At 50.0% G+C, this 24,622-nt stretch overlaps 12 protein-coding genes across 12 annotated transcripts; 6 read left to right on the top strand and 6 right to left on the bottom strand.

Moving 5' to 3' along the window:
* Positions 1–31: 31 nt before the first annotated feature.
* On the top strand, positions 32–1,754 carry TrAtP1_000913 (uncharacterized protein). The gene is made up of 4 exons (XM_014090883.2): positions 32–349; positions 432–594; positions 659–866; positions 928–1,754. The coding sequence occupies exons 1-4, from the start codon at positions 272–274 to the stop codon at positions 1,409–1,411; spliced, it is 933 nt and encodes a 310-aa protein (XP_013946358.1). The 5' UTR covers positions 32–271; the 3' UTR covers positions 1,412–1,754.
* On the top strand, positions 1,755–2,815 carry TrAtP1_000912 (uncharacterized protein). The gene is made up of 2 exons (XM_014090882.2): positions 1,755–2,335; positions 2,408–2,815. Exons 1-2 carry the CDS (start codon positions 2,058–2,060, stop codon positions 2,685–2,687), a joined length of 558 nt encoding a protein of 185 aa, XP_013946357.1. The 5' UTR covers positions 1,755–2,057; the 3' UTR covers positions 2,688–2,815.
* Positions 2,816–3,290: 475 nt separating this feature from the next.
* Positions 3,291–3,638, top strand: TrAtP1_000911 (uncharacterized protein; the record flags this gene model as incomplete). The annotated part of the gene is made up of 1 exon (XM_066110770.1): positions 3,291–3,638. The coding sequence occupies one exon, from the start codon at positions 3,291–3,293 to the stop codon at positions 3,636–3,638; it is 348 nt and encodes a 115-aa protein (XP_065966843.1).
* A 266-nt stretch (positions 3,639–3,904) lies between these two features.
* TrAtP1_000910 (uncharacterized protein) lies at positions 3,905–4,778 on the top strand (the record flags this gene model as incomplete). Its single annotated transcript, XM_014090881.2, has 2 exons — positions 3,905–3,986; positions 4,060–4,778. The coding sequence occupies 2 exons, from the start codon at positions 3,905–3,907 to the stop codon at positions 4,776–4,778; spliced, it is 801 nt and encodes a 266-aa protein (XP_013946356.2).
* A 70-nt stretch (positions 4,779–4,848) lies between these two features.
* TrAtP1_000909 (uncharacterized protein) lies at positions 4,849–5,932 on the bottom strand (the record flags this gene model as incomplete). The annotated part of the gene is made up of 2 exons (XM_066110769.1): positions 4,849–4,856; positions 5,566–5,932. 2 exons carry the CDS (start codon positions 5,930–5,932, stop codon positions 4,849–4,851), a joined length of 375 nt encoding a protein of 124 aa, XP_065966842.1.
* Positions 5,933–6,071: 139 nt separating this feature from the next.
* On the bottom strand, positions 6,072–7,102 carry TrAtP1_000908 (uncharacterized protein; the record flags this gene model as incomplete). The annotated part of the gene is made up of 2 exons (XM_014090880.2): positions 6,072–6,496; positions 6,598–7,102. The coding sequence occupies 2 exons, from the start codon at positions 7,100–7,102 to the stop codon at positions 6,072–6,074; spliced, it is 930 nt and encodes a 309-aa protein (XP_013946355.2).
* A 374-nt stretch (positions 7,103–7,476) lies between these two features.
* On the bottom strand, positions 7,477–9,008 carry TrAtP1_000907 (uncharacterized protein). The gene is made up of 2 exons (XM_014090879.2): positions 8,489–9,008; positions 7,477–8,331 (listed from the first exon to the last, which is right to left on the bottom strand). The coding sequence occupies exons 1-2, from the start codon at positions 8,659–8,661 to the stop codon at positions 7,764–7,766; spliced, it is 741 nt and encodes a 246-aa protein (XP_013946354.2). The 5' UTR covers positions 8,662–9,008; the 3' UTR covers positions 7,477–7,763.
* Positions 9,009–9,172: 164 nt separating this feature from the next.
* TrAtP1_000906 (mitochondrial 54S ribosomal protein uL23m) lies at positions 9,173–10,049 on the top strand. The gene is made up of 2 exons (XM_014090878.2): positions 9,173–9,300; positions 9,370–10,049. The coding sequence occupies exons 1-2, from the start codon at positions 9,230–9,232 to the stop codon at positions 9,905–9,907; spliced, it is 609 nt and encodes a 202-aa protein (XP_013946353.1). The 5' UTR covers positions 9,173–9,229; the 3' UTR covers positions 9,908–10,049.
* On the bottom strand, positions 10,050–11,857 carry TrAtP1_000905 (uncharacterized protein). Its single transcript, XM_014090877.2, has one exon. The coding sequence runs from the start codon at positions 10,874–10,876 to the stop codon at positions 10,136–10,138; it is 741 nt and encodes a 246-aa protein (XP_013946352.2). The 5' UTR covers positions 10,877–11,857; the 3' UTR covers positions 10,050–10,135.
* Positions 11,849–13,793, top strand: TrAtP1_000904 (uncharacterized protein). Its single transcript, XM_014090876.2, has 2 exons — positions 11,849–12,344; positions 12,450–13,793. The coding sequence occupies exons 1-2, from the start codon at positions 12,126–12,128 to the stop codon at positions 13,413–13,415; spliced, it is 1,185 nt and encodes a 394-aa protein (XP_013946351.2). The 5' UTR covers positions 11,849–12,125; the 3' UTR covers positions 13,416–13,793.
* A 2,545-nt stretch (positions 13,794–16,338) lies between these two features.
* TrAtP1_000903 (uncharacterized protein) lies at positions 16,339–17,092 on the bottom strand. The gene has a single exon (XM_066110768.1). It carries the CDS (start codon positions 16,950–16,952, stop codon positions 16,530–16,532), a length of 423 nt encoding a protein of 140 aa, XP_065966841.1. The 5' UTR covers positions 16,953–17,092; the 3' UTR covers positions 16,339–16,529.
* A 6,814-nt stretch (positions 17,093–23,906) lies between these two features.
* Positions 23,907–24,247, bottom strand: TrAtP1_000902 (uncharacterized protein; the record flags this gene model as incomplete). Its single annotated transcript, XM_066110767.1, has 2 exons — positions 23,907–24,110; positions 24,242–24,247. 2 exons carry the CDS (start codon positions 24,245–24,247, stop codon positions 23,907–23,909), a joined length of 210 nt encoding a protein of 69 aa, XP_065966840.1.
* Positions 24,248–24,622: the final 375 nt, after the last annotated feature.

Raw genomic sequence — 24,622 nt, 5'->3', positions numbered from 1 at the left:
ATCAAAATTGTGACTCCTCATCCCACTTCGAATCGTTTAGAAACGTAGCTTTACCTCATTTTTACGAGTCGCCAACGCACGAATCTCACGGTAGCGAAATTCCACCCAGCCGTCGATTTCGAATCGCACAGCAATTTCAAGACGAATTCGGACACTCGCGTGAGGAGCAACGGAATAGAGACTCGGAAAAAAAACACCCCACTTCCTAATATCCTCTTTCCCCCAATCGACATTCATTTCCCCGGATTGTCATCGAAAAAACACCGCCAAGATGTCTTTAACGAACTGTCGTTTCTACGAGGAGAAGTATCCGGAGATTGATAGCTTTGTCATGGTCAATGTCAAGCAGGTGGGTTTTGCTTCACGAGGTTGGGGAGGTTGGAAATAGGAAATACAGGAGAATCTGACAAGAAAATTCGAATGACGGATAGATCGCCGAGATGGGTGCTTATGTTAAGCTGCTGGAGTACGATAACATCGACGGCATGATTCTTCTCTCTGAACTTTCCCGAAGACGTATTAGAAGTATCCAGAAGCTTATCCGAGTCGGTCGTAACGAGGTCGTGGTGGTGCTTCGTGTCGACAAGGAGAAGGGTGGGTGATGAACCAGATCCAAACGGAAGAGAGTGTTGAAGCTGAGGCTCATTTTGAATCGCAGGATACATTGATCTGTCAAAACGACGTGTTTCTCCCGAAGACATCGTCAAGTGCGAGGAGCGATACAATAAGAGTAAGATGGTCCACTCCATCATGCGACACGTTGCCGAGAAGACCCAGACACCTATCGAGTCTCTGTACGAGAGCATAGCCTGGCCCCTGAACCGCAAATATGGTCACGCCATTGACGCCTTCAAGTTGTCTATCACGTATGTGACCATGGATTAGGCTAGCTGTACGGTATCGGAGAGGCGACTAACTTGGACATAGCAACCCCGAGGTGTGGGAGGAGATCACATTCCCTAACCAGGTCGTCGACGACGAGCTGAAGCTGTACATCAGCAAGCGACTCACCCCTCAGCCCACCAAGGTCCGTGCCGACGTCGAAGTTACCTGCTTCGGCTATGAGGGTATCGATGCTGTCAAGGCTGCGCTGCGAACCGCCGAGGCCAAGAACACAGAGAACATGCAGGTCAAGGTCCGACTTGTTTCGCCGCCTTTGTATGTGCTTACCAGCACATGCACTGACAAGGCGCAAGGTATCACTCGCCTGGAGGAGGCCATTGTCGACATCCGGACCACCATTGAGGCTGCCGGTGGCAACCTTACCGTCAAGATGGAGCCCAAGGCCGTTACGGAGAGCGATGACGCCGAGCTGCAGGCACTGATGGAGAAGAGAGAGCGTGAGAACGCTGAAGTTAGCGGCGACGAAAGTGTCAGCGATAGTGACGACAACATCCCTGAGACTATCTAAGCGTCTCAAAGCACAGCTCTATACCACCAGCGATGAAGCTGCGATTCCAAGCTCGGCTGAAGAGAATGGGAACAAGCGGATACTATCTTTTGAACAAAAAGAAGAAAGCGAAAAAAGCTGTCAGCGCTCGTATGAAAATGAGAGACATGGCCTAGAATTTGGTTTAAGAAGTTTTGGTCGTGGGTAATGGCGTCTTTTGCGTGACGGACGACCTAAAAGCCGTGGAAGGCGGGATATATTGTGAGGGTAGATTTTGGTCGTGACTGCTGGACGTTTGATTTACGCGGGGCATCAAAGCTTTTCATAAGATTAAAAAAATGCTATAAATCAAACAATCATAGACTGTGCCAACTGTATTTACACGTAGACTCGAGCAGTGTTGAAGCTTTGCTGTAGGTCTCTTTAAGTTGTGAGGTCACTGAGAGCTTCCGCTGTGGGATGAGCTAACCAGAAGAGGCACTAACAGGCCAATGACACCACTAAGCAACTTTTTTTGACAGGCGACCACTTCAGTATCGACTCTTCACATTGACTTGATGAATTAATCACTGAGCATTTTATTCTGAGAGGTTGCGGCATTAAAAATAATCATCTTACTTTGAGTCACACATTCTTTCTTGACGACGTCTTCCCCAAGGCCACATTCATGGCTCTCAATTCAATATGGGCACGAATAAGAGGTAGTTCCAGCGGCCCTCCAAGCCTTACTCGGACGACGGTGCTGAACCTCATCGGCTTTGCGACCTGGATTCCGGTGATTGCCTGGTTTAATCTGCATGTGGCGGAGCTGACGGTCATTGACGGGTCGTCGATGTATCCCTTTATGAATGCGGACAGAGATTCGTCGCTACGGAGGGACGTGGTGCTGAATTACAAGTGGTCGCCGCAGGAGGATTTGCAGAGAGGAATGGTTGTGACGTTGAGGTGTGTTGGTGGCTTCACGTTTATTTGGTTTTGTTTCGTGATTGTAAACATGTTCAACTGATCAATGAATAGGAGCCCCTTTCATCCCGAGACAATTGCCGTCAAGAGGGTGGTTGCCCTAGAAGGCGATGTGATCAAGACGAAGCAGCCATATCCCGTTGCAACGGTCAGGATACCACAGGGACATGTGTGGGTAGAAGGAGATGGTCCTCCAGGCTCAAGTCTGGACAGCAACACTTATGGACCGGTTTCAAAGAGATTATTGACGGGCAGAGTGACACACATTGTCTATCCTCCGAGGAAGTTTGGGCCGGTACGGTGGTGGGAGCATGACAGGCCACTGGTGGAGTGATTAATGGAAGAAGATGCCATGTACTACTACTACTGCTGTATGACTAGGAATTTGCTGCACATGCATTAAGAGGCGTCTGGGATAATTGAACTCATTAGAGGACACTATCTTGTATTATACAGAAGCATTAAGAAATTCACCGAGAAATGAAACCGCAATAGACCAGATTTGCTTGCATCTCTGCCGTAACAACGCTCGGCGTGGGCCAAAAGCTCGCCTCCGAACAGAACCCCGTCAACCCGTCAATTCGCCGGGAACGCCACAGCGGATCTGCAAGACATGTGTGGCTGAGCCGAAACCGCCTATCAGCTTGCGCACAGCAAAAAGTTCTCAGGAAGAAGATCGGGAGCCCACGCGACCGACTTGCTCAGCCAGGTACCGAAGGAGAATTTGACGTCTTTTTTTTCATCGCCATATCTTATCTCCTGATTCTAATAGGCATTCGAACAGGGGGGAGATAATTTCCAAGTTTCGGTCTTGCTTTCTTTCGTGTGCGCTGGTTGTTCTTTTTCTTCGGCGGACCCTTTCTTTCCCTTTTTCCCTTCTTTTTTCTCCTTTCGCATCGATAAGCCTTCAGTCTCAATTGGGCGGCGCTTTTTGCAAATGTCCGAAGGCCTTTCCACCTCCTCCCAATTCCCTCTGGCAGGCTTCCCCGACTCTGCGACTACAAAGCCCGAGAGCACCGCAACGAGCGATTCAACGACGACGACGACGACCACTGCGGCAGCTGGCCGTGACGCAACTGCGCTGGACTCTTCTCGATATGCCGGCCACCACCCGATAGCCTCGTCCGAAAGCCACACTGCAGGGGGGCTTGCGAAGCCTGCGCATACCATGCACAGCGAAGATGTCGAGGTTGAGGGCCGGCCGCCGTATATCCATGTTGGTTTTCTCCTCTGTTTTGTTGTTGATTATGGCGGGGCGCTGTCTATGACGTTACGCATGCGATGAGGGACCATTTGGAGATCTCTTTTGCGCTGACTGTTGGGTTTCTTGTTAGGCTATGATTGCGGGAGGTATTGGAGGTTCAACCGGTGACATGCTGATGCATTCACTGGATACCGTCAAGACGCGACAGCAGGGAGATCCGCATATTCCCCCCGAAATACACATCCTTGGGGCGATCATACCACACCATATGGCGACAGGAGGGCATCGCGAGAGGCTTATACGGAGGCTGGATCCCAGCGCTAGGCGGGTCATTCCCAGGCACAGTGATGTTCTTCGGGACGTACGAATGGAGCAAGCGATTCTTGATAGACCACGGGCTTCAGCACCATCTCGCCTATCTCTCAGCAGGTAAGCTGCATGCCGAACAGACCGACGGCGATTGCTTTCCAAAGGCTGCCAAGCTAACTTTTTTTGATTTCAGGCTTCCTGGGCGACCTCGCAGCTTCCATTGTCTACGTGCCATCCGAAGTTCTCAAAACCCGACTGCAGCTTCAAGGACGCTACAACAACCCCCATTTCGTCTCCGGATACAACTACCGCGGCACCCTCGACGCCGCGCGCACAATCGTCCGATCAGAAGGTGCCTCTGCGCTTTTCCACGGCTACAAAGCCACCCTATATCGAGACCTGCCCTTTTCTGCGCTGCAATTCATGTTCTGGGAGCAATTCCAGGCATGGTCCAGGGTATACAAGCAGAGCCGCGACATCGGCGCGCCCCTGGAGCTCTTGACCGGCGCCGCCGCGGGTGGTCTCGCGGGCGTCATCACATGTCCTCTGGACGTCGTCAAGACCCGCCTACAAACACAGGTCAACATTCCATCCGAGCCCGAATCCTCACACCACGAATCCTCACATCGACCGAAAGACCCCAATCCTCAGAAACGCTTAATATCGACTTCGTCACCGAGCACGCATAGACCGAGACCGGGCGCCATTGCGCTGAATACATCATCAGTCTTCGCCGGGCTGAGGGTCATCTACCACACCGAAGGTCTAGGCGGTTGGTTCCGTGGCGTTGGGCCCCGAGGCGTTTGGACCTTTATCCAGAGCGGCTGCATGCTCTTCTTGTATCAGCGACTGCTTCACAAGCTAGAGGTTTGGATGCCACTAGAGAATTCTGAAGTTGAAACTGCATTGTAACGGAAAGAAGAAGAGAAAAAGAAACAACGAAACGGAATTCCGTTGCTTCTTTATACATATTTTGTCTTTTTTATTTTCCTTTTTTTGGTTGTACATGAATAGTGGGCGGGCACGAGCATTATGACGAGAAGACACAAAACGAGCATAGGAGCGATTGAAGAAGAGGCAAGTGAAGAAGGGGTATTTGAGCACTAGAACGAACAGAAGATGAGAAAGGAAGAGAAAGACAAGACTCAAGCATAAAAAAAAAAAAAAAAAAAAAGAAGAGAGATGGTGTTTACGGGGGAGGGCGCAGAATTATAGCCCGGTCATTTACGTGAAGGCGTTTTTGGAAGAAGAAAATAGATCTGGGATGATAAAGACGGGGGTTCTTTTGATATATGATATAGATAGAGGGCATGGGAAAGGGACATGTGTGCCAAAATCTCCAACATGGTGTTTTATTACTGTACATTATTCTTTTTTGCGGGCATTGCGCTGTGCCATTGCCGATATTGTGGTTTAATACAGAGCATTCAGAGATTACTTATATGCAGTCGAATACAATTTTGTGCAAACAGGCCAAGAATACCTAGAAGGTGAGTCCAACTATCGGTATGTGGTAGACATAAGAGGGGGCAATATCGAACCCATGGTGCGTCAACCAGACGAAGAAATCGATGACCAGATGGATACTAACAGCACTCGCGTCAAACAATAAACAAATCCCACACAAACAAATAGGACCCATTGGCAACCTTCTCTTATTGTTTCACTCCATATAGCCAATATCAGGCATCCACATCACTCTCCTCGACTACTCTCTGCTCCTCAAAATCATCCATCCTGGTCATCATATCGTCTCTCGCGAGGCATGCCACAATCGCCACAGTCAGGGCGTTCCACACGCTCTGGCTCTGGTCGTGAAAGTTCATGTCGAGATGAAGGCTGAGATTCATAGAGGATTCATCTTTGGATGAGTCGACGGTGAATAAGCAGACCGTCGTGGAGATGATGAAGAATCCGTAAATAACAGGAGGGGGTCGTCGAAATGGTAGCGGCGAGGATAATAGCGGCGACTGAGATGGAGTTGTCTGGGCAAGAGGAATGTCCTTCATTGAGACATCGTCCTCGAAGGATTCAGGCTTGATGTCGAGCTTCTCGTCTTCTTCCATCTTGACGCTCACTCGATCTGCTGCTGTTTGCTTGCGCTCGCCGACATCCGTCTGCTCTTCGTCCTCATCGTCAATCACTTTTGTTTCTCCGTGGGATTCTGGCTTTATGATGGGGCGGAATCTTATCAATCCCAGCAGCTTACTCATGATACGTGAACCCAATTTCCCCCCACGACCGGCCTCTTTGCTTGAGCAGTTGTTGTTGCTGCGCATCAGAAGCCTCTGTTTCAGACTTTATCTGCATTTCGACTTGCCTGTCTACATCCATGCTTTCAGTAACATTTTGATCAATGACGAGATTTTTACGATGCAATCTTGCCAATGCGTTCATTCGCGCCTCTATGATGCTCGTGAGATCAGCTTGCTCGACGTCCTTGTCAAGGATCTCGACAAGGACGTTGAGGGTGTATTGCAGATGGTTGTATCCTCCGTCCTCGGCAGCCCATCTTATGAACTTATCCAAGGCCTTCTTGATCATCAGCGGTGTCTTTCTTCGTAGCCCAGACTGACAGGCTGTCCGAACACAGGCAGTCAGGTCGATTAATCTCGTCAACGCCGTAGTGGCTGCATGTCAAGTCAGCTTGAAACTGCAGAATCTTGTATGAAAAGAAGTGAATGAGGGGGAAAGGGGGGGCCATTGGGAGATATTTTACGTAGTCTCTGACCTAGAAAAGTGCTCGTGTGCGCATAGATGATGGGGTTCTCCCCTTTCTTGCAGCAAAAGCAGTCTCCTGAGATGGGTATGCCTCGAAAATCAACTTCCCAGTGTAGCGGCAATAGCGGTATATCCTGTCTCAGGAACAAGATTTCGAAAAGCTGCTCCTCGCCTTTTGCCCACTCCAGCCTCCCAAGATAGTTCCTCTTTGCCATTTGCATATCTGCCAGTGTCCTGTTGCTGACGAGCGTGCCTTGGCCATCCTCGTCTCCCCGTATCTTTATCGGAGTATAGGCCGTTTTCTTGGGCGAAGCAGAATCTTTGCTAGGAGAACTTCGTGGTGTGGTATTGCGACTCCTTGATGGCGTCCCGCGATGTCTCTTTGCACTTTTGCGCCGAGGAGTTCGACGTCCAGGAGACGGCCGAGAGGTAGCCTCGCTACTTGTTGTCGTGGTTTCCATGGATAGACGCATAATCAACTCGTGAGGTTCATGGAGATGGTGGGTGTCGCACATTGCATTTGGGAACAAGTGGAAGCTGGTAGGTGAGTCTCGCCCCCTAGTTGTGGGACGACGAGCTGGGTTGCAAATTCCACGTTTGACTTGGCTGTAGCAGACTGAGTGACGTTTATCTGAGTAGAGGTGTTTTTGGAAGCAGGTTGATGCTTTTATTAGCACCTCGAGTGCTGAAGCAGGCCGTTTGCTAGTGCCAGGCAGCTGTCCAGGCATTGAGGGGAGGTGCAGCAAGAATGACTGCAAGTACGGGATGCCAGCTGTAGGGAGCCGATACTTGCAGCAAAGCCCTCTGTATCTGACTTTGGTGTTCAGCAATGAGTGAATGGGCGCCAAAGTTCAAGTCATTGCAACATGAAAGCATTCTCAATGAGCCTCCCAGGTTATCATCAAACGCAACAATTCTGGTCATGTTCAGAGCAGTGCACAAAGCTATATATGGTCCCAAACGCCAGCTAAGCCAAGTTCAATTGTTTCCTCCTCATTTATTATCCATATGCTCAACTGAGCCGCATTTACTAGATGGCGGATAGGAAACAGGCAAAAACAAGCGCCGACCATTATGGTCTGTCGAATGGCTGTGGTATAACAGAATGACATGGTCTGGTTACATCTCATACATTCTCTATGGACAGTCACTCTGTCCAATCTACAGTCTCCAAACTCAATCCTTCTTCTGCATAAAAGGCTGACATGCCTCGTAAATCTCCAAATACCCAGGCAGCTTCAAAATCCTCTGGAACACGCCTTCATCAATCACCTTGGCGGTCTGGATAGATCCTGCAACGAAAAAGTCCATCAAGCTCGGCCGGGCACCGAGAATAAACGGCCCATTAGCCTTATTTGTGCGCATCAAAGCGCCAATAGCCTTTGAATTGCCTTCCAACGCCTCCCATGCCTCATCTTCGCCCTCGAGCAGCTCTACCAGTGGACAGCCAACCCGAGCCTCACGAGCGCGTCGAAAGTACGCTTCTGCGCGAGGAGAAAAGATGAGAGCCTCGCGCGGCATTATTGATTTTTGGACAGTTGGGCCAACTTCTGCGCGTAATTTGAGCATGATCTGGGTGCCTAGCTCTGAGTCGAGCTGCACAGGCGGATCAGGATAGGTCGACTCAATGAACTTGGCGACGGCAGGTGAATCCATGACATATTTGTTTGTCGGTACATGGTAGATGGCGGGGACCGTGTAGTCCTTTGTATTTCCTGTAGCAGGATCGTGAGGGGGCAAACCTCTGTTGTTCTTCATGTTAGTGAATTTCCATCACTGCAGCCACGACTTGAAGCTACATATTTGGAGAGACAGAGGCTTCGGTGAGAGAGACAAGTAACATGAAATACGTTTGAAACAGATACTTGAACGGGAGTTTTAAAGGAAAGAGATATACTCACAGCTCTTTCAGTGTAGGCTCGATGTCTGGCATCTCGAGGAAGACGGTCTTGTACGGAATTTGCTTGTAGTTGAGCATCATGCGGATGCGCCATACGACAGGCGAGAAGCAGACATTCTTGGTGCAAGCCAAGTCGTACAACACAATGTCATGCTCGACGTCTTGTGCTGCCATGTTGCGCGCTGAGCTCGATTGAATGAGCAAGTGAATGCGTGGATGGGAGAACTCGGTATCCAGGTACAATAACAAGTAAGTAAATGCAGATATTTAGCTTCTCATCGGCCGACTCGACTGTAATTGCGAGCGGCCTATGGCATCGAAATCACAAGATGAATGTGTGTAAAAAGCTGCGCCCTTTGAACTATATATTCTGATCCAAGATGCTACACTTTGTCCGTTGAATACGTGTTACCTATACTATTCGTTACTGAAGACTGGCATGAACGTTTACCATTGGCGAGGTTGAGGAAATATTAAGCTACTGGCCGCAGGGCTTGATTGGTTAATTGAATCGGCTGCTACATGGTGTCCGCCGTAAAAAGACTCGCACGATGAAGACGACGTTTATACGGGTGCAGTTTAATACAGTACAAATGTACAGTGTCGGAATGACATCTACTGTAGTTTAGCCACAGCCCATCAGCCAATCATGACCCCACATAGACAAAACTTTGGATATCGAAATCCTAGCTGGTTGATGATATAACACAGACAAGCAGAAACCATTCTCATTGCTGCAGCCATGGCCGAAGCAGTCAAGGCGGCTGCGCGCCAATTGCCCGCGTTCAAGCTGGGTCAGAAGCAAGTTTACCTGTACGCCGAAATCCAATTCCACGTCTGAACTCCCCTCGCGCAAAGCCTCATGCTCACCCTTGCCCACAGACCCAATCATGTCATCACGATGCTCCGAAAAGAGCACCTCCCGCCCAACGAGGCCTGCTTCAAAGTCCCTCTGCGATTCACAAAATTCGATCTGCGAGACTATCTATGGAACCTGTACAACGTCGAGGTCACCAAAGTGCGAGCCTACGTCAAGCAGCAGCCCCTCACTCAGCGCAGCACCAGCTCTCGCTCCTGGTACCGACCGCAGCCCCAGAAGGTCATGACCGTCGAGCTGGCGAAGCCTTTCCAGTGGCCGGACGTCCCTACGGATCTGGAGCCCTGGAGCAATGACCTGTGGAAGATGCGCGAGGACACGATTGAGAAGAGGAACGAGGAGCAGCTCGTGCGACAGAAGATGCAGATTCCACTCAAGAGCAAGGAACCTGTATCAAAAGACCGAGAAGAATTGGGCAAGCTGGCTAAGCAGATGTTGTCTGGAGAAGTCAAGTGGTCAAACGATGTGGCGCTGGATCCTCGGTGGGATCAGATTCTGGAGAAAGAGAAGGCTAGGAAACCAGCCGAGACAACAGCATCATGAAGGAAAGGAGAAGAAAAAAAGACAAAATGGAAAACTTGATGAGGGAGCACGCACACTGATTTTTCTCCCCGCAATCTATTGGGATATACAGGAAAAAGGGAGACTACGGCAATTGGCCAGTGTATGACTTAGACGCATATCATGTGCATATATGTATTATGTATATTACTTTTGAACTTGTAAAAAAAGAAAATTTCCTCGCCTATGCTTTACATTTAACCATTGGTTTCATACAATCGTCGTTGAAATCTCAACATCGACCCAATGCTCTGGTGCCTGAAACTGCAGGACTTGGTCTCCCCAGCTCCACCAGCCAGAGGTGAGGTTGCGGGCAAATACCTCCAAAGCTGTGTAATCTTGACCAAGGTATTCTTCAAACAGTCGCCGAAGATTTGGCTTCCGTGAATGTACGTCTGGAACTGCCAGGATGACTCGAGGCTTGAGAGTCTCCGGTGCCTTGGCGCTGATGCGTTTTGCAATCAGCAGCGTCTCCCATGGTTTTCGCCACGTAGACTCTATATCAAACAGAGGCTCGCCTAATGAGGTGATTTTGAGCCACGTCCACTGCGTTACCAGTTCGAGGCCCCAGGATGCAAAGAGTCCTTTGGATGAGGTTACTAGGTCAAGAACGCTGGATTTGTTAGTGATCCACATGGCCACCAAGCCATCAGAAGCAAGATGAGAGGCCACGGGTATGCTAGAGAGGAGTTTTTGTATTTCTGAGAGGTTCGAGGCAGTGTTGTAACTGCCCGCCTTCTTCCTCCGGGCTGATCGATTTGGCCACGGGGGATCGAAGACCATGAGACGGAATTGCGGCGCTCGATCAATGAATGTCTGCCGCAGATGACGGATAGATCCGTGCAAGTACTCAGCCCTAGGGGGGGGTCCTGATGGCATCCATTGCAGAAGTTGCAGTGCTGGTAGCAGTATCAGCAGAAGTGGTGCCACCAGTGTCAATCTTTCTGTCATTGAAATCCTGGGGAATCAGCCCATCCGGGGCATTGCAAAGCCGGGGGAGGCAAAACAGTCCCGCATATCGGCTATGAAGCTGGTCCAGAGCGCTCTGCACGGCTGCTGCGGCCATCAAGTCTGCAATATGAGCTCCCGCAGACTGCGAGCTGCGCAGCCAATGATCAGCTGTTGCCCCATCTCGCGGCTCCGGGGTGGTGAATGGCTTGAGTGGCGGGGCCCCAGAAACGATTCGCGCCGATGGCGGGAGGCCGGGGAGCACTTGGGCCTCTTCTAGGGATCTGGGGATGTCGAGCAGGACGACATTGCCGGCGTGGAAGAGGATTGACGATGTGGTTGGAGGAGGCGGCGCTGCGGTTGAAGACGGTGGTGATGCTTCGTCACATGCGCTGACAGAGGCCATTGCCAGCGAGCTGTGACGCAGGGATTATGCAGGCATCGCGTTACAATCACGAGAAAATCTGAATTTGGCACAGAGCAAACTACAGGCTCTTAGTCGGCTACTAGGCCACCTGCACGCTGTAGGTTCCTACAGGTACCTGTACTGTGTATTGGGCCAATAAAGATTGAGACGACTTCAAAAGACGGTAGCTGGATGGTCAATGCAGCTACGGCAACGGCGGGACAATGGCCAAGGAATGCGGAGAGCGCCACGAAAAGTGTTTGCTTCAAGGCACAAGCTGCGATAGGGTGAATCTATATCCAAAATACAAACAAATGGCTGTCAACGGCATGCGCCGGTAGGAACAGGACTGGAACCGCCCTGGTACCTCGAAATAGGCGTTTCACCCCAAACGGCTCAATCTTCGGCAATCCTCGGCCCCGGAGACCCTACGGCTCTAAAAAAGCTCCCCTCAGTGGCGGTTGGTGACCGGCAAACGACTTCGGCACAGGCCAGAGCACACGGGCAGGTGACCAAAATCCAGGCTCGACATGCGGTCCGCTCATGTACCATCCAAGTACCTCGTCGCACAAAGCAAATGACGTCTCGGAGCGCTCGCAGGGAGCCGAGTTTATCGATTTCTTTTTCTCGTCCTGATCCTGGGAATTATCAAGCCTTCAGCCCCCCTAAGCATTTGTCTTCGTTTACCGTTTGATCGTTCCTTTTTTTTTTTTCCTTCGTCTCTTACTCTTTGTCTTGCCTTCTCCCTTTTCCTTGATTCGCATTTCCGTCAGCTCTGCGGGCATGTCTCTTTTATAGAATCCATCAGACTCAGGTACTTGTGCGACTGCGACTGATTGCGCTGCAATGCCGTCCGCCTATGCGGATCATGGCTCCATGGCCGACATAGCACGCGACAAAGCTCTGCAGCATGGCGCGGCCGTGGGCGCGACGGCGTCTGCGGCTCCCAGGAGAAAAGAAGCTGCTTCTCCGAAAGGCGACGAACTCTCGGCACATCGCGCAAAGACTCGTTCGTGGGATTATATCTGGAGGTCCGGTGTCGCCGGTGGCCTCGCAGGATGCGCCGTAAGTTGTTGGTCCCAAACATCCAATATTACATGCGAAATTCGCACAAAATTATAGTCAGCCGAAATCGATGGAATATTGCGTTGCTAACTCCCTTCATGACAGGCAAAAACGACAGTGGCGCCCCTTGATCGTGTCAAGATCCTCTTCCAAACCAGCAACCCCCAGTTCGCAAAATATACGGGCTCCTCTTTTGGAGTCGCTACCGCAATGAAAGACATATATCTCCAAGAGGGCGGCCGAGGGCTTTTCAGAGGCCACTCAGCGACCCTACTTAGAATTTTCCCCTATGCCGGCATCAAATTCCTTGCTTACGAGCAGATTCGCAACATCTTTATCCCCGACAAACACCACGAGACGCCATTCCGACGGCTGATCAGCGGCAGCCTCGCGGGCGTAACATCTGTTTTCTTCACATATCCTCTAGAGGTTGTTCGAGTTCGCCTCGCCTTTGAGACTAGACGGGATGGCCGCTCATCATTGACATCAATATGTCGCCAAATCTACAACGAACACCCTATTGAGAAAGCTCGAACCGCAAAACTACCAAACTCGCCTTCAATTGCGACAGCTGTAGACTCTGCCGCCGCTGCCGTCGAATCTGTCGCGCCGCGAGTCGGTTTAGTCAACTTTTACCGCGGTTTCGCCCCCACCATGCTGGGCATGCTGCCATATGCTGGCGTGTCTTTCCTCACTCATGACACCATGACAGACCTACTACGCCATCATTCCATCGCCGAGCATACAACTCTGCCGAAGAAGGCGAACCACCCTGAAGGGAAGCCTGCCGCGCTTCGATCTTGGGCCGAACTTACTGCCGGAGGCGTGGCCGGAATGATCTCACAGACAAGCTCATATCCCCTCGAAGTAGTCCGGCGGCGCATGCAAGTTGGCGGTGCTGTTGGTGATGGTCGAAGACTGCGAGTTGGAGAGACAGCAGCCATGATCCTGAAAGAGCGAGGAATCCGGGGCTTCTTCGTCGGCCTCACAATCGGATACGTCAAGGTCGTGCCTCTGGCAGCGGTGAGCTTTTACACTTATGAACGCATGAAGCTTATTCTTGGTATATAAAAGAAAGAAGAAAATGAATGCACGGCTGCATTGGCGTTGGATGGATTTCTGCAAGGCACATGTAAAGGCCATTTGTTTTACTGGGTAGGCTTTTTTCTTGTTTGGTTTTCATAAGTTGTGTTTGAGCCTCTACACAGAGCTTGAAGGGGCGGAGTTAAGACTGGACATCCCGCTTAGCATTCGGGGCATATGTCTTTGGTTATACCTTTTGTAAATAAATACAGAGCGCTATGACAAATGAACTAGAGCTACATTATCAATGTGTTGTGGCTTCACTGCTGAATCCATTCACTGTATTGCCACCAAGTATCCATGTAATAAATACATGCTGTCACTCTCAAGCTTCAATCATATCACTAGTTTAGCATCATTTTAAGCATTGCCGTTTGAAATACATTATTTTTATCATAGTTATTGTTGTCATCGTCAATACTGTCCTTGTTCTAGCCGGCATCACTCGTGGATGAGTTGGGAATCATGCTGTATCCTAATTGGCCGACACGCCGCTGCATCTTTTTAGCCTGCGGCTAGCTTCTCAGCCTTGCTGCACCAAACACTCAACCTCTCTCCGTCAACCTCATCCTCAGCCTCTCTTCATCATCAACCCCAGCCTTCCATCACAAACAGACTTTATTCTCCATGCGCTGCGGCATACCAATCGGCTCCTCATAAACCATCATTGATCATCTCCTCCGCCCGTCGCCCATTTCCTCCCAATCGGAGAGCACCCGTCTCTCTCAACAGCTCCTATCCTTTTTCCCGTCTTTTTTGCGCGCCCCTCGCGTTCATCATGGCACCCACAGACCATGATCCGCTCCTCGTCCTCCGCCAATCCATCTCCAGCGGCCAGCCCTTCATCCCGAGCGCGTCCGACGACCCTTCCGCCGCCGAAGTCTCTCTCTCGCAGGCCACGCACCTGCAGTTCACAGGCCTCTCGCTCGCGCTGCCGATAGACTCGCCCACGCGCTTCGTCTCTAGCGATAAGCCGGTCGACCTGCGTAGTATCTACTTCGCCTGGCTGAACCGCGAGCTTGCCATCCCGGAATACAATGCCTCGGCTACGACGCTCAATGACGAGCTCGGCGCGAGTGGATCGAGCGGCAAGGTTCAGAACCTGGGTTTCATTGAAAGACTCGATTTGATCACTTGGCTCGAAGGTGCTAGCGAGGAAAGCGAGTATATCAAGCCTATAGCGGGAGATGCTGGTGCAGCGGCTGCTGGAACGACCCTGTCCTCAAAGACCGGCGCTGCGGCCTTGGCTGCCTCGGCGAGATCAGGCAAGGGGACAATCGACCCGAGGCTGGCAAGCGTGTATGACGGTGAGCGCAGAATGGGCGACCGCAATTCAATTCTGAGGGGCATCAAACCCACGGTAAGTGATGTGACTAGCTAAAGCTACATTTATCCTGCGCATCGCGTGTGGATGTCATTCTACAGCTGGCTAACTAGGCAATAGGATTTCTCCCACGTGCGGAAACTCGCCATCCCCTTCCTCCAAAAGAAGTCTCAGTCTTCGGCCATCAGCTCGGCCCAGTCTCTCTCCATCAACCAAAAAGGCCCTACCCGTCGCCCCGACCCCATCATCTTGCTCTCTCCATCCGCCTCTTCTCTCCTGCGCATGTCCAATGCCCGCTCATTCCTCGAGGATGGCAAGTTTGTGCCTCCCGATGCGGGGGCGTCCACCGCCTCCATGCTGCACGTCCAGCGCATCATCCCCGGCATCGACCCAAATCGACCTATGCGTTTTATCCTCGTCGAAGGGTCGGAGCAGTTTAAGCCTGAGTACTGGAACCGCATTGTTGCCGTCTTTACGACAGGCCAGACGTGGCAGTTTAAAAATTACAAGTGGAGCAATCCGAATGACCTATTCAAGCATACCATGGGCGTGTATGTCGGATGGAGAGGCGAGCTGGCGCCGGATAATATCCGCGGCTGGGGCCACCGCGTCACGACTACAAGCGTTGACCGCTGGAGAGGCGAGGACGACGTCGCTTCGCGGTTCAGAGACAAGGAGGTCGTGGAGTACATCTGGAAGTCTATCGAGTCGAACATGCGGAATAAAGGCTGGAGGAGGGATGCCGCTCCTTCGTCGATATAAGCCCCATTTGCTACTTTCATGCAAAGTTGAAAAGGGAGTAGGAAATCACAGGTGAACGCGTGTGAATGAGCTCTACTTGGGCAAGAGAGCCACGGTGGAAAGATGCTCGAACAGAGCGATACATGTCATTTCATGGAATGGAGGGAGGGAGAGAATGTACGACTAACCCACAAAGTATACATATTTTTTTCTAACCTGTTGAAAGGGAATTGGAGACTAGGAGCGATGGCGTTTGGCCTTTTTATCTTTTTTTTGTTTTCTTGACAGGCCCAGCTTTGGGCCTAGGAATGGGCAGATGAGAATGAGGGGGTGGGTTTGAAGAAGCGGATAGAAGAAAAGTATTAATGAAATGGAATATCAAAAATTATTCCGATGACGTTGCTCGCTCTATTCATTGCTAATTGTATCAGCCAGCTTCGCAGGTAAAGCAGGCCAATTCTCACGCGTCGAAAGCTTTTACGCACAGGCATGTGAATATCTCGTCATCACCTCCAAAGCATAGACTCGTATTAATTAATGTCATCCTTCTTCGGAGACTTTCTTATGGTCTCGTCCCTTGGGAAGCTCAAAATGGTTAGAATGGGAGATCTACGCTGACATGATAACGGACCCTGTTCACGATGCTTATCTCACGTTTTTGTCATGGCATCTCTCATTGCTAGGATGTCGGAGTAGGCCGATTCGTCACAAATCATGCAATGGCGATGTATCCTTGGTTTGCGTTTTGATTGTGCGGAGTTTCGGGAGTTTCGGGTATTGTTTCTTCCCCCTCCCATGTTATTTTCTTTTCATAAAGTTACTGTAGCATCACAGCTGTTACAAGGTATGCAAAGTCTTATCAACAAGGCGTCTGTCTAGTTTTCGCGCAAGGACAAGCCGCCGTGTTTTTTTTTTGGCTGACTGGCGAATAATCCCCTTATTCAACGTCGTAATCTTGAGGATCCCCCGCATAACGCTAACCTTTGTCTGGAGTGAAACAGACAAAGCTCACAGCCATGTCCCTATCAGGTAGTTGGCTAGTTTGATGCCATGAGATAATCCGGCAATTGAACGTTTTGCCGTTTGCAAGGGGGGTCCCTCCCTTGCTCGTCTTGTTTCTTGTTTTTCTTTTCTTTTTGCTCCTTTGCTTTGGGCTTGGAGGGGGGGAAAGCCCGCAATATTCTCCATGTGGTATAAGTTGATGGTTGGTATATGCAGCCCTTTAGGCGGAGATGAAAGACCAGGGACAAGAAGACGAGGATTGATGAGAGAGCCACTATTCCTTGCCATTGAATCCCTGGCGCAAATAGGGCCGACATGCAGTGCGCATTGCTCAACGACGTACGGGTTAAGAGACTCTGGATAATGGAATAAGGCCGTAGAAGCCCTCGGCCGAGCCAAGGGTTACTTCCGAGAGTTGCTTTACCGCCAAGAACCTGGTTCTTCCTTCCTTTTCTCATCCAGGCACACACATGTGCAGCCTGATTCGAGGTGGCATTTTGCCTTCACCGAGCGCTGCATTGGGAAGACTCGCGCGTGTTCCCTGCTCCATGCAGGGTCCTTGAGGGGGGGGATTGCTGAATACTTGCCCGAATAGGGGGGGGGCTTGTCCCATGGGAAATCGAAACAGGCCCCGGATCGTGCAGCGTTTAAAGGGTTGAGCCACGTTGTCCGGATGCAACATTGACGGGGGGGGTTGAAGGATGCAAAGTTGCTTCTCAGGGGACCGGCCGCGATCATGCCCGCCTTGCCTTGCCGGATATGCAGTCATGCAGGATCAGCAATTGATTCTGGAATGTCGTGGCTGAGAGCGGCACTATCCTATTATAGAATGAGGGTGGTACTATGCATTCGTCTGCTCAGAGCATTTGGGCATATGTATGTCTGTAGGCAGCGAGAGGATTGATCAAAGCTTGGATGGATGTTTGTGTCAGACGTAGCAGTCTTACAAGCAGTTGTTTCTGCAACCCTGCGCCTGAAACACCATGCAGTCATACAGCCTTGGATGAGGACGCAGCATCTAGACTGATAATGGAAGGATGATGCGGTGACGGTGATACTACTTTCCTAGGGTGACGTTGTTCAGAATACCAACTGGAGAGGTGGTTATCCAGTGTTGTGCAGCACGAAGAGCGTCCAAGAACGAAGCACTTGAGCGATGATTGGGAGTTGTGAAAGTCGCCGATGTGAAACGACAGTTTCTGAGGTTCAGTGTTTATATTCCTACATCTATATTGCAGTTGTATTTACAATCTATTCCAGTAAAGATATTGCGTCTGTGTTGTTCATATAACGATTATATCCTTGTAATTGCTGTAAGACTTGGTTATATGAGGTTGCCTGATCTTTGTACACAACGGTAAACGTGAGATAAAGTAGAAGCAATTATTACATGGAAAACTTACATCACTATTATCCATACATTTCATTACGATATTCCCTATCAATCTCGTGTACTTTGGAGTTAGATGACGAGCAGCCGTCCACCGCCACACAAATGGTGGCGATACCGCGAGCTATTAGTCTACAACAGAGATAACGGCATGTTACTAGAGATAATTATGAGGCTTCCGCAGAACAACTGGTTCTATGAATAAGCAGTGAGCGCTCTTAGTTTCACCATGCTAAACCAGTACAAGATGAAGTTTCTCTACTTGAATGTCAGAAGATGGCAATGACCGTAGTTGGTATTCACTTTTTATAACAAAGCATGCCTTGGATCTGAGGGAATGCGAGTACAAGGCAGAAAGACATAGACTAATAGAAAAGTCTCTCATTTTCCCTCTTTCCTCCGCGGGTGACATAACTCATTCATGACACTCATTGCCAACCTCGATAATCGAAAGCATGCCATCGTTAAGTGAACTATATCGAATACATACATAAGAGCTTTAAACCTTGAGATATTCAAAGTCAGCTCATCAGCAACTATCGCCATCTTGTAGTTAGGTAAGAAACTCAAAAGCCGCAACTGTAGCTAATCTTCTTGGCACCGCCAACTCCACGAGTGACAACTCTCTTTTAAACAAGAAAGCAAAAGTATCTAGGCATTAATCTCGCAATTCAGAAAACCATTCACGTTTTATTACGTATTTGACTATGCTCAATTATAAAGGAGTCTGTCTATCAACCGATACTCCTCCATAGCTTTCCCCCGATACAGTCCGTTCATACAGCGCCACTACTAGCCAAGAGCTTGAACAACCTCAGGATTCACCAATTCATAACTCTCTAAGACCTAGAAATCCTCTCTGGCTATTGTTTCATCCACGGAACTTTTGCTTAAGTGCATTTCTTCTTAGTGTGACGAATAGTCACAAGACTTTTACAACCACGCCATAATCCTTCACAAGCCACTGATCAACATTCTCCTCAGCATCATGGCTATGCGTCATGGCTATGCATCATGGCTATTCCAAGAAGCTAGAAACTATCGAATTCGCCCATCGGGGTTACCAGCAAGGCGGTTAACCGCAAAAACTAAGATGTCTTCTAGGCCAAAGCCACCGCAAACGCCGTGGCTTTTTTTTTTTTTCTTCGGCGGCGGCGCCCAGCGGAGAAACCATGAGATACTATTTCCTCGATAGGTTAATCCTAGAGAGAGTTTTACAATGAGGTAGAAGGGAAGAGCGATGAATAATATTTCTCCGTGTGTATATAAGCCATTTTGATGGCGTTTTGAAACAACGGTCCAAGCGATACTTTTTTTCCCTCGTTTTCGCAATTGCCAAGAAAGGCAGGGGACAGAGAGAAAAAAAAACAAGAGAAAAGTGTCCAGGATAAAAGTCTTTCGGGGAATACTTTTTTTTTCCCTCCCTCGCCTTCAACGGCGATGCCGGTTGGAGCATTGCCGACCTTCTAAGCAAGGGTTTCGGAGGAGTCCGAACAGGGCAAGGGTCCTCTTTCTCAATCCAACCAGCAATGCCGGGGAACTTGATGCAAAAAGAGAGAATCATGGCGTTGAAGAGGCCGCGTTATGCCAAGCTCGCCTTGTGGAGAAGACAAGAGAAGGCTGCAGCAGATTATTGATTGCACTATAACTATACGGAAACCAATGTTAGACAGAGCCTTTGTCTTGGCTAAAAGTCAGTTTGATGTCTAGCGTGTGAGAGTGTGAGTGTAGCATGTCCTTTTTTCATTATAGCAGGCAGCCAAAACTCTGTTATCGCCATGGTATACCATTAATTGGCCATGGCGTTGAGCAAGCCCCGGGGTTGGCGATGACGAAATTGGCAGCTGGGCGTCGAGACTCACGCTTTGGCCATTTGGAGATCAGTGTATGCTGCAGACGCCATGAATGATGTCTATGTAGTGGAAAAGCACAGACGATAATTAAACGAGACTACGGTGCGAGTTGCTCAACATGGCAAACAGTCGTTTGCCAGCTGAACTTGGGGAAGGGAGTAATCTTGGGAAACTAGAGGTCATCTACACAAATGGATGTTGTACAATATCTCGATATGCCGGGACAACTCCCGCTCTCAACCTCCAACTTGTACTTGCCACGTGGGACTAGCAATAGTAAATCATATTCACATCATTCGATTTGCTAGGAGATATTCCTTCGCTTAATCTGTTTCACCACCTCTTGCCCAGCCGAGAAGCGAGAAGAGCCTTTTTTCCCACCAGCAGCCGAGGACGGTGCGGGAAGCGGTGGGCGGAGGGGGCGGTGGCTGTTTTTTGGACCGGGGTGGACGCTAGAAAGCTCGGCGAAGTCCTGAGAGAAGCCATTCGTTTGCCCAGCCGAGAGAGAGAGGGCGTCTGGGGAGCTTCGAGCCGCGGTTCCATCGTTGGGAGATGCGGCGTTTGCTTATTCAGTTCCTTACTGAACGGATACATTGGCTGGAGTGGCGCTGGAACCAGCAAGGCTAGGCTTTTTATCACTGCGGTTGGTGCAAGTGGGAGTGGAGGAGTTGAGGCTGTTGTATAGTAACTGCGACTGCAAGTAAACAAGAGTTATCGGCGACTTTTCGCTCAGAAGCCTGAATACGGTAAGCAAAGTAAGTAGAAGGGCTGCCTACTGTAACAAATCGCTTTAGGTGTCTCTTTCAAGAACGGCGTTCTAGGTTCAGTATACTAATCATTCAATATACGTTACGTATATCATGCAAGAAAAACTCTGTATACCAGGTATTCCCGTGTCATCTCGTTTCGTCCCCCACCAACCAAATACCTGTTGAATCTTGCATGCCTAGAATTTGGGGGCCAATAGGTAAGAATGAGTTAGATACGGGGGTGAGTTTTCGCAATCAATAATCCAAGCCCACAGCATGTCACACTTCAAGGAGAAAAAAAAATAAGGGCAAGATTTTGATAGAATTCTCCTAGCTTCCTTGACTAGTACGAAGCTTGCTTGCCTTCTTTTCTTCTCTACTTTGTAGATAGTCTCATATAGCTTTGCCAGGGGGGGGGGGGGGGCTCTTAGCCGCCGTCGACTTGTTTTTTTTTGTATCGAGTCAGTTGCCCGTGGGGGTCCGTACTTTTGTTAGCTGCAGTAGAATGATAGCTGCTGCTAATATTGTAGCCATGCGGATTGTGGAAACCAGTGGGCCAATGAGGAGAAATTTTGTCGTCTTTTTGTTATAGTTGTGGGAATTTTTGGAGAGACAGAGAGAAAGAGAGCGGTATGTACAAACGAGCATGTAGTCTGAAGAGTTGGGCAAGGAAGGGCTGTGGAGATGCGACGGGCACATACCTTGTACAAAGGAATATTACCCAGGTGCCCGTATGGATAATATGGAGCAGGCAGAGATAAAGAAAACAGCATGGAGTAGGTACCGTAGATGCGAATCACCGCTGCCTAGTCCGTTGATAAGTCCAAACTGATGTCATGAATTCAGGAAAAAGATGGTATACTATAGCGGCCATAGAAATGCCACGAGTAATACAATAAGCGGTGATGCCACGGCGCGCAAGCGTCAGGCAGCCCCATTCCATTCTTGATAGAAGGAAGCTCATCTCATCTGCGCTTTGCTACTGTAGAATGCACCAAGCATTGAGAGGGTCCTAAAGAAGTGCCTAAACCAGGCACCTGAGACCTGCGTTGCGTTTGCATTTCGCATTGACGCGCCCGTGCAGCCAATAAGAGGCTTCAACCTGCCGCAATAGGGAAGTCCGTTGCGGTTGCAATCATCACTGTGTCGAGTATCTGGTTTCCCATCTTGGAAATAGTAAAATGAAAAGGGCCAAGAAAGGGATTCAAGCTAGACTTTAGACTTATAGTCGATGCTCAGCCGTGACTGGTCCAAAGACAAAACAGGCGCTTGGAGATGGGAAATGCAAATCATTCGACTAACATGGCAAAACTAAGAAACTAGTACTGCTTTTCCCAGTCCAGTCTGCGCCTCATCTTCTGCCCGCTGCTGCTGCTACTGCTGCTACAGTACCAAAAATGTGATATGCAACGGAGCCGCTGCCTGGGCTTCTGGCTGAGTTCAGAGTCGGCTTGCAGGGTTGTTCCGTGTGGTGTCGTTTTTGACGAGGGCCCTGAACAGAAAAGAGAAAAAGGGGGGGGCGTGTGTGTAGTGGGCCGACTTTACTTATACAAATACTGAATTGGGTCTACCATGGCTTTACCCAACTTGCCGTAGCTACAAGTATGGTTATGTATACAGGCATTAACAAAGAGGCTCAGTCCAGGCACAAAGTTGAAAGCGAAGCCCCTGCCACTTGGCTTGGTGTTAACTTTTTTTCTAATCTTTCTCTTGGCGCACATTCCTCTAGATGCTCATTTTTTTTTTTTTTCGCCACTGGCTCTAGAAAAAAGGAATTCAATTTCCTCTCCACTTTATTGGGCTGCGGAATCTATCGGCTTCTGGACTCGGGAAGCCCTTTGGAAGGCAATTGGAAAAAAAAGAGGCATCGAGCAACAGAACATGATTCGCCAAGCAGAGGGGCGTGTGCAACCTGCGACAGAAAAGCAAGGATTGGCCTAGCCTGGCCCAGCACATGGCAAAGGACACGAGCCGTCCAGACTAGCGGTTTCTTGGCGACTCCGTTGCAGTTGCTGGAGGAAAGTCGTGGACGCAGGCGGTGATGATGGCCTCTTACTCGTGTATCCGTGCTTGTGGATGCACTGTAAGTAAATTTAGCAATGATCAAGGGACGACCCTGAAGATGCCCTTTCTGGATACAGTCTGTTGGCCGCCAGTCCTCGTTATCGCCGTTTCAGATGGAGATGCCCGAGATGCTGCACCCGCACCATCGAGTCGAGCCTTGCCGGAACAACAACTAGCTCTGGCTTCCTTGCTGCTTGTGCCGCCATCTGCCGTTATTCCCACGCGCGAGGCCGTGACTATTGCCGGCGGCCACTGATAGTAGGTATTACAAGTCAATGCCAGCTAATTAAGCACCAATGGCTGTGTTCGACTCCTCTCTCACCGCCCAACGTGCCCATGCCTTGTCGATACCTACATAGTGTACTGTAGATAGTATATCGATTGAGGGGGGTGTCTGATTGCCTGCCGTGCCGTGGCCCAGCACATGGCTTTAGCGCCCTGTCAAACGTGTAAAGCTCAAAGAGCGCGATGCGGTGTGCTGCCGGAAACGATAATGAAACCCATCGGATCCCCCGGACGAGAGCTCAATAGCTGCTAGCGACTGAGCAGTAGCGCCTGTAATACTTTGTACTCCAAACAAAGCAAAAACCAAAGGGCCAAGAAGCGGTGGTGAGATGCCTTTCGCAGCCGCATAATGGCGGCGGGCAAAAATGAAACCGTCCACCCGACTCATGAACACTGCCTATTTGCATGTTTCCCTCCGTCTCGTCGTCTTCGCAAAGTGGGAATCGCAATATAAAACAGATCCACAAAGCAGAAACTCGACATCACATCATCATCAGGCCACTCGCCCGCCACCCGCTGGAATCCATTGCAACTGATTCACGTTGCGTGGGTAGCACTGGCTGGAGCTGTCTTTGGCAAATGGCACTAGCAAGCTGCCTACGGGGAATAGCAAGGAATTGGATTGAAGGAAAAGGGAAAAGGAAAAAGCATAACAGAAGCACTATTGGCTGGGGCTGCCAAGGCCAAAACGGTCGTGCCCACAATAAGCCAGCCTTGCTTGATCAAAGTCTATTTGCTGGCTCGCCATTGTCCCGAATCTTGTCTTATGTCGCCAATCATTCACATAGAATATACTTGTGCCCAGTATAGTAATCATATAACCGGCACTATCATCGCCCGGCTGCGTAGGTCAATATGGGGGATACAAGCTGATTGTCGTTGGAGACAGTATGACGAGTCTGGGAGGTGAGAATGGCGACATTCCACTTGGGTGGCTGGCGATTTGGTAATAGGTACTGCAGTGCTCGTAGGTACCACGATACTGCTCCTTGCGCGGAAGATGGGAGCACAGCGCATCGTACCCCAGCCTGTCGTGTGTTGGACGGGCGTCTCAGCCATGTCGCTGCGCTGCTAGTGCGCCATGCCCCCCCGAAGATCGCACGTGTCACGCACGGCAATTGCCATGTGGCATGTTGGGAGCTGGAAAGCGAGATTCGGCCGGCGAGCTGGAGCAGCGGCATAGGATGGGATAGCCTGGCCAACAGCTAAGAGATACGAGTAATAGAGGTCGTACCTAGTCGTACCAAGGCTGCTGGCGCCCGCTATTGCCGCTTGCTATCAAGAAGATCTTGTCAGCCTTGCCTGCTAGTGAGAGTCGTAGTGCCATGTGCCATCAGCAGAAGTATAGGTAAGACTGAGCTCTCAACCACAGACAACTTACGTGTCTACAAGGTTCAACCACTCACCGGCATGGGCATAAGACTATTGTCAGAGAATAGGAACTAATCAAACGACTCCTGCTCTTGAGTAGTAATACTATCTCCTTTAGAAGATGCCACTAACAACTGCAAGCTGCCGGCCAATCCTTCGCTCAGCCGGATAGAGTGAGAGGTCAAGGTTGCCAACCCCGGCACAGAGACTCTTTCTGACGACTGTAATCACTGGACGAGAATCAAGGCTTCAATTCCGGTTCGCTCCTTCGGAATGGACGCACCAGTAATACCTACCAACCAGCCAAGCAGACATCTGCAGCCGCAGCACCAGCACCAGCACCAGCACCGGCACTTGGTCAGCGGCTGGACGCCGTGCTGACTAGTCCCGTGGAAGCGAGCAATTCCCTCGGTGCA

Source organism: Trichoderma atroviride, chromosome 1 (genome assembly GCF_020647795.1).
Source record: "Trichoderma atroviride chromosome 1, complete sequence".
NCBI lineage: Eukaryota > Fungi > Ascomycota > Sordariomycetes > Hypocreales > Hypocreaceae > Trichoderma > Trichoderma atroviride.
This window is presented reverse-complemented; position numbering and strand designations above follow the sequence as displayed.